The 7107-nt window shown below is 37.9% G+C and overlaps 1 protein-coding gene across 1 annotated transcript; it reads right to left on the minus strand.

Annotated features, from left to right (window-relative positions):
- Positions 1–911: 911 nt before the first annotated feature.
- Positions 912–2138, minus strand: LOC135932169 (gastrula zinc finger protein XlCGF57.1-like). Its single transcript, XM_065469528.1, has 2 exons — positions 1445–2138; positions 912–1192 (listed from the first exon to the last, which is right to left on the minus strand). Exons 1-2 carry the CDS (start codon positions 2136–2138, stop codon positions 912–914), a joined length of 975 nt encoding a protein of 324 aa, XP_065325600.1.
- Positions 2139–7107: the final 4969 nt, after the last annotated feature.

The following is a 7107-nucleotide window of genomic DNA, read 5'->3' on the forward strand; positions in this document are numbered from 1 at the left end:
CCAAAACACAAAATTTACAGGAGATGAGTGAAGTGTGATGCCAACAGTTTTATTGAACATACAAGATTAACAAAGATTTAGAAGAAAGAAAAGCACACTAAGGTGTTCGCCATAAGCACATGCAGGCCAAACGCCAATCAAGATAAATAAAGATGAAGACTCCCGGGACTCTTCTGAGGTCCTTTTACAAAACAACAGCTGGGTATCAACAGGTGCTCACATAACAGTAGTGCAAGTTATGTTAAAAATATAAATAATAAATGACCTAAGTATATGGGTCACAAACAATACGAGAACTTGGATCAACCGCCTAACATTGTCATTCCCTAAAATATTCCCTTTCCATCTACAAAGCACTTCGCATTAATGTCAATCCAGTGTATAAATTCATTAAAAAAAAAAATCCCAACAGGAGTTCTGGCAGTGTGCAAGTTAGCGAACAGTGCACAGTTAGTAAACTTTTTTAAACACCTTCAAACTGTGAACTTCAGAGAAAAAACTGATTTCAATAAAGGCTACCGCATGTATATGGGTAGTTTTTTAAACTGATATTTCCAAGTGTGATTCTGAGAAATATGTCAAGACCCAAAAATATCTCAAGCACTGTTGAGGCCATGCCAAAGAAAATGAAGAAACTTCAGTAAAGACAAAGCCCATAAACAAAAAAGAAAATGACGTCAGAAAAAGGTGATAAAGGTGCACACATTTTATGTTGTGAGACGAACAGTTCTTCTTGTCCATGTGTGAAAAGAGAAACTGAGCTTCCGAAAACCTTTTCAAAATGAAGGGTTTTTTTTTCCGAATGTTCATTTTTAAATGATCCAAACACTGTTTATGTGTTCTACCATCACCATTTTCTAAGAATGAAACTTAGCATGTAGCATGGTTTCCGAAATGCATTTTCAACTGTACTAAAGTAATACAGAATGTGGCTTCTCACCTGTGTGAATTTTCATGTGTCTCTTCAACGGACCCTTCTGAGTAAATCTTTTCCCACAGGTGCTACAGCAATGTGGCTTCTCACCTGTGTGAATTCGCATGTGCATATTCAAGTGACCCTTCAGAGTAAATCTTTTCCCACAGGTGCTACAAGAATGTGGCTTCTCACCTGTGTGAATTCGCATGTGCATATTCAAGTAACCCTTCAGAGTAAATCTTTTCCCACAGGTGCTACAAGAATGTGGCTTCTCACCTGTGTGAATTTGCGTGTGACTGTTCAACTGACTCTTCCTGGTAAATCTTTTCCCACAGGTGCTACAGCAATGTGGCTTCTCACCTGTGTGACTTTGCATGTGACTGTTCAACTGACTCTTCCTGGTAAATCTTTTCCCACAGGTGCTACAGCAATGTGGCTTCTCACCTGTGTGACTTTGCATGTGAGTCTTCAATGGACCCTTCTGAGTAAATCTTTTCCCACAGGTGCTACAAGAATGTGGTTTCTCACCTGTGTGAATTTGCACGTGACTTTTCAACTGTCCCTTCTGAGTAAATCTTTTCCCACAGGTGCTACAAGAATGTGGCTTCTCACCTGTGTGAATTTGCATGTGTCTCTTCAACTGACCCTTCCTAGTAAATCTTTTCCCACAGGTGCTACAAGAATGTGGCTTCTCACCTGTGTGAATTTGCATGTGTCTCTTCAAGTTAGCCTTCTGAGTAAATCTTTTCCCACAGGTGCTACAAGGATGTGGCTTCTCACCTGTGTGAATTCGCATGTGTGTTTTCAAATTTGATTTTACATGAAATTTTTTCCCACAGGTACTACAGCAATATGCCTTCTCACCTGTGTGAATTTGCATGTGACTCTTCAACTGACTCTTGTCAGTAAATCTTTTCCCACAGGTGCTACAAGACTTTGGCTTCTCACGTGTGTGAACTCGCATGTGTGCTTTCAAATTTGATTTTACATTAAATCTTTTCCCACAGGTGCTACAGCAATGTGGCTTCTCACCTGTGTGAATTTGCATGTGTCTCTTCAAGTTAGCCTTCCGAGTAAACCTTATCCCACAGGTGCTACAAGAATGTGGCTTCTCACCTGTGTGAATTTGCATGTGAATCTTCAAATGACCCTTCTGAGTAAATCTTTTCCCACATGTGCTACAACAATGTGGCTTCTCACCTGTGTGAATTCGCATGTGCATTTTCAAAATTTGTTTCAAATTAAATCTTTTCCCACAAGTGCTACAAGAATGTGGTTTCTCACCAGTGTGACTTCGCATGTGTTTAGTCAAGTCTGACTTCCAAAAAAATCTTTTCCCACAGGTTCTACATAACTTAGCTGCCTTGGAATTTTGAACTGTCAGGCCTGATACAATTTCCTCCAACTTATTTCTGTGTGAGTTACCATCCTTGCTTTCATCCTGATCTGTGTCAGAAGAGTTGTGAGAAAGGCACTGGTCACAGCTTGGTTCTGATTCACTGTGGTCACTTTTTTCACGAGATGGAAAATTTGCAGTCTCCTGTATTAGTACAAGCGGTTTTTCCTCTTCATTGGTACTGAGTTCCTCCTGTTCCCCTTTAATCTGTGAAGGATCCTCCTGGCCTAAACTGGAGTTCTTCTCCTGGTTACAGACCTGCTGATTTGTGAGCCCCTCCTCATCCTTACAGTCATGTTGTGGAAAATCTGAAGGGACAGATCAAAAAGCATACATTTTTTGCCTTAACCATTAGCAAATCTCCACATGGTAAGCATGTTGCTTAGAAATACCAATGAAAGGCATTTTGTGGGGAGAAACAGTTTTGCTGACTCAGTGAAAACCAAACTCTACAAATAATATAAAGAGACCATCTACGATGAGAAAATAAAGACGATATATAACCAAACAAAACAAAGTCGTATCCCTGAAGTTTTATAATCAAAGTGCACAAAACATTTAAAAGTTTATTTAAAATTAGTTAAAAACTTTACAGGACACTCACTGCAGGATTTTTTTGTTTATTTTTTAGATTAACCATTCATTGCCTGAAAGTTGGGGAGAATGGAAGGTAGAACCTTCACCTTTCAGGTCCCTCTTCTGTGGAAACAGCTGCCAGTTTGGATTCGGAAGACAGACACCCTCTCTACTTTTAAGATTAGGCTTAGGTCAGTACTGTTGGGGCAGTTAGCATTCTCTTAAAGTCTCTTTGTATGTTTTACTGTCTGGTGGCCTCTTGTTGGTTTACATTATGGTTAACACTAGAAATACTGACTTTCTAGAATCTAATGGTAAGTCCCTACCACTGGATTTACTAACCCCACGCAAATTTGCGTAAATTCCCTGAACCTAACACCTACTAGCACCCAAATATATATATATATATATATTAGGGGTGCAACAATACATGTATCGGTATTGAACCGTTCGATACAGTGCTTTCGGTTCGGTACGCATATGTATCGAACAATACAAATTTTTAAATTTATTTTATCAACTTTTCTTCTGACGATGCTGTCTGTATTGAGAGATCAGTGGATCTGCGTTCGACTACTCCGCCTAGGCTGCACTGTCGAGCGCAGCGCCACTGAGCGCAGTGCAAGCTAGTGAGACAGAAGCTAAGCTCGTTGCAACATGGCAACTGCCTCAACGCTACCCGAAATTGAACCTCCCCCACCCTCATTCAGATCTGGCGTTTGGAACTCTTTTGGTTTTCATGTGAAGTATGACCCTGATGGTAAGCGCGTCATGGACAAAAGTAAAACAGTATGTCGGATGTGCCACGCAATGCTCAATTACTTTGGTGGGAACTAGTGCGTTAGTGCAGTTAGCTCGTGGGCAGCACATTGAACACATATTATAAGTGGTCAGAAACGTGTAAATAACTCATGAAAGAATAAAGTTACGTTGAAACCAAGCACACCATTGTTTTTCTTGTGACATTACCAATAAGTTTGATGTGTCACATGGCCCTCTTCCTATTGAAAAAACAAAAGTTGTATCCAAGATGGCCGACTTCTAAATGGCCACCATGGTCACCACCCATCTTGAGGAGTTTGCCCCCTCACATATACTAATGTGCCACAAACAGGACTTTAATATCACCAACCATTCCCATGTTATTACGGTGTATCCATATAAATGGCCCACCCTGTACAATAAAACCCACGTCAGCCTCCCCCAGCACCAAAATGGCTGGAGAGGTGGTCAGGGTCAAAGGAGTGGCTTTGATCCTACTGCTTGAACTAAAACTTTACAAATTTAAGAAACACAATGAGAACATTCAACAATTTGACTTAACAAGTGATTTCTCGATCAGATAGATTTCTTTTTTTATTATTATTTTGTTGTTTCAGCAACATTAAATTTAAAAAACTGTACTTTTGAGGTAAAATATATATTTATAATTTTAATAAATGACAAATTAAAAAGGCATGAACATATTTTTGTATCGAATAAATATCGAACCGTGACACCAAAGTATCGAACCGAACTGTGAATTTTGTGTATCGTTGCACCCCTAATATATATATATATATATATATATATATATATATATATATATATATATATATATATATATATATATATATATATATATATACACATATATATATATATATACATACATACATATACACACACACACACATTTATACACAGGTCACAGTGATAATTGAACAAAAAGCACAAAGATCAGATGCTGACTGGATTTGTTTTTGCTCTATCTCCTCCTTAAACATGTTTTTAACATTAGTTATAATTCAGAATTGGCGATTGAAACAAGTATGGCACATACAAACATCAGAAAATAAACACTCGATAGATATATCCTCACTAAACCAAGTCTATGTTGAACCTCCGAGAGGTGACAGTCAGCAGGGGTTATGACAGTTGTGTACCGGGACCCACGCTTTGTCTGCGGCAAGCGCTTGTGAGCCGAGCAGGTCTGTCACACGTGTGTGAAGGTTCTCAGTCATCCAGGTCATCATAGTCTAAGGAGCTTGGAAAGAAAACATCTGGACTTCTTTATCGTCTTCACGGAAACTTAAAGTCCAGACGCTTTTCTTTCCAAGCTCCTTAGATGGACTATCACACACTTTGCTGTGAGACTAGGCTGGGCAGACATCTCCAAAATCATCGAAGCACTTTTACAAACAGGCTCTATCTTGACAAACCGACAAGATATCTGAAGATTAAACCACTACATTCACTGCTAAAAAATATTAAAAGTGTATCTGGTGACACACAAATAGGGTTTTTCAAAGTACAGTTCAGTTATTTTCCACATGCCGGTTGCTAGTGTGGAGAAGGACAAACGGGGCCACCAGGCTAAAGCAATGGTTTTGACTCGATCAGCGTTAACCCCGCCCCGAGTTTGATGGGTGAGGCTGACAGATAAAATAAATTCATGAACAGCCAGAGGTCAGGACTGTGAAAAAGAAATAAATAAATCATGAAATAATTAATTAAATGTGTCAAGAAAGAATTAAAATATGAAATAAATAATTAATTAAATGAGTTAAGAATTTATTAAATGTGTCAATAATTAATTACTTAAATATGTATTTAATTCCAATTTTAATTAATAATTGATACATTTTATTCATTATTTTATGGTGTATTTAATTAATTCATTTTGGCAGTCCTGGCATTCCACAGCACTGTCCACTTTTCTGCAATGACAATGCAGATTTTCCACTTGTGGGACTAATAAAGACAGATTTGCTGTGTGTGTGTGTTGTTGTGCAACATTTGCATTTCTTTACTAGTAGCTCAGATCCAAGGCAGGCCAAACCTCTGTGTTACAACCTTCAGAAATGCCTGCCGTATCTATACAAAAAACACACATTCACAATATATGGATACACAAGTCTGCTTTATTTTAAAGTGTTGCGAACTTTACAGCGTTTGCAGATCCCGTGTCCTTTATCCCTGCATTTGGCACAGGTGAATTTCTGACATGTTGCACAGGTAAACCTGCTGCGATTCCTGTTGCAGCTCTCTTGCACTGCGTTGTCTTTACAGTCCCTGGCACAGCAGCTGCAGCAGCTTCAGCAGGTTCAGCAGCCTGCCACTGTGCTAGTATTTCCTTGTGCTGCATGAATCGACAAGAAAGTTCCTTAGCTAGAAGACTCAGAAACAATCTTCCTTCGCTTGTCCATCCTGTACATGCCTTGTACAAAATGTAGGCATTCATCGCCGCCAGGTCCAGAATATTGTAGAAAACCACTACTGGCCGCCTGCGTGTTGCTGCTCTTACGGAATACATTCGCGCCATTTGGTCCAACAAGTCTACACCACACTGTAAAAGCAGAGAGAGAGAGTTCACAGTTCGGTTCATGAGTATATGGGTTAGGGGGTTAAGGGTTAGGGTTAGGTCTTTGCTGACGACACAAACATTTTTTGCTCTAGTGATGATCTGCAGAATTTATTGGAGGATATGATTAATGAAATAAGTGAAGTGAAGTTCTGGCTTGATAAAAACAGATTATCATTAAATTTGAATACATCTAAACTTATGTTATTTGGAAATAGTAGTTTAAATACAAATGCTAAGATTCAAATAAATGGTGTTGATATTGAAAGAGTCAGTGAAAATTAGATGAAAAACTTAACCATAAAACCACATTACATTCACTTTTTACTCTTCAAAAAAAAAAAAAAAAAGCAATTCAAATCATCCACAATGCAGGTTATAGGGAACATACAAACTCACTATTTTTGCAGTCTGAAATATTGAAAATTGACAATCTAGTAAAATTCCAAACAGCACAAATTCTATTCAAAGCAAAAAATAAAGAACTGCCAGGTAATATTCAGAGTATGTTTGTTTTGAAAGAAGGAAGTTATAATTTAAGGGGTTTTTGCAACTTCAAAACAGGGAAGGTACATACTACAAGTGTTTCTGTTCATGGAGTGAAACTGTGGAACAGTCTGAATATGGAATTAAAGCAATGTGCAAACATAAAACAGTTCAAAAAAAGAGTTATAAAAATATGATCTTCTCGAACTATAAAGAAAGGGAAAATATTGAAATTATGTGAACGTCCCTATTTAAAAAAATATATATAAAAAAAAATCATGATTTGATAGTATAGGATATAGTATATCAGAAATCTGTTCACTATTTTTATTACAAATTATATCAATAAGGAAGCTGACTAAATATTAACTGATAATTTATGGCAAAGGG

Source organism: Pelmatolapia mariae, linkage group LG18, assembly GCF_036321145.2.
Source record: "Pelmatolapia mariae isolate MD_Pm_ZW linkage group LG18, Pm_UMD_F_2, whole genome shotgun sequence".
NCBI lineage: Eukaryota > Metazoa > Chordata > Actinopteri > Cichliformes > Cichlidae > Pelmatolapia > Pelmatolapia mariae.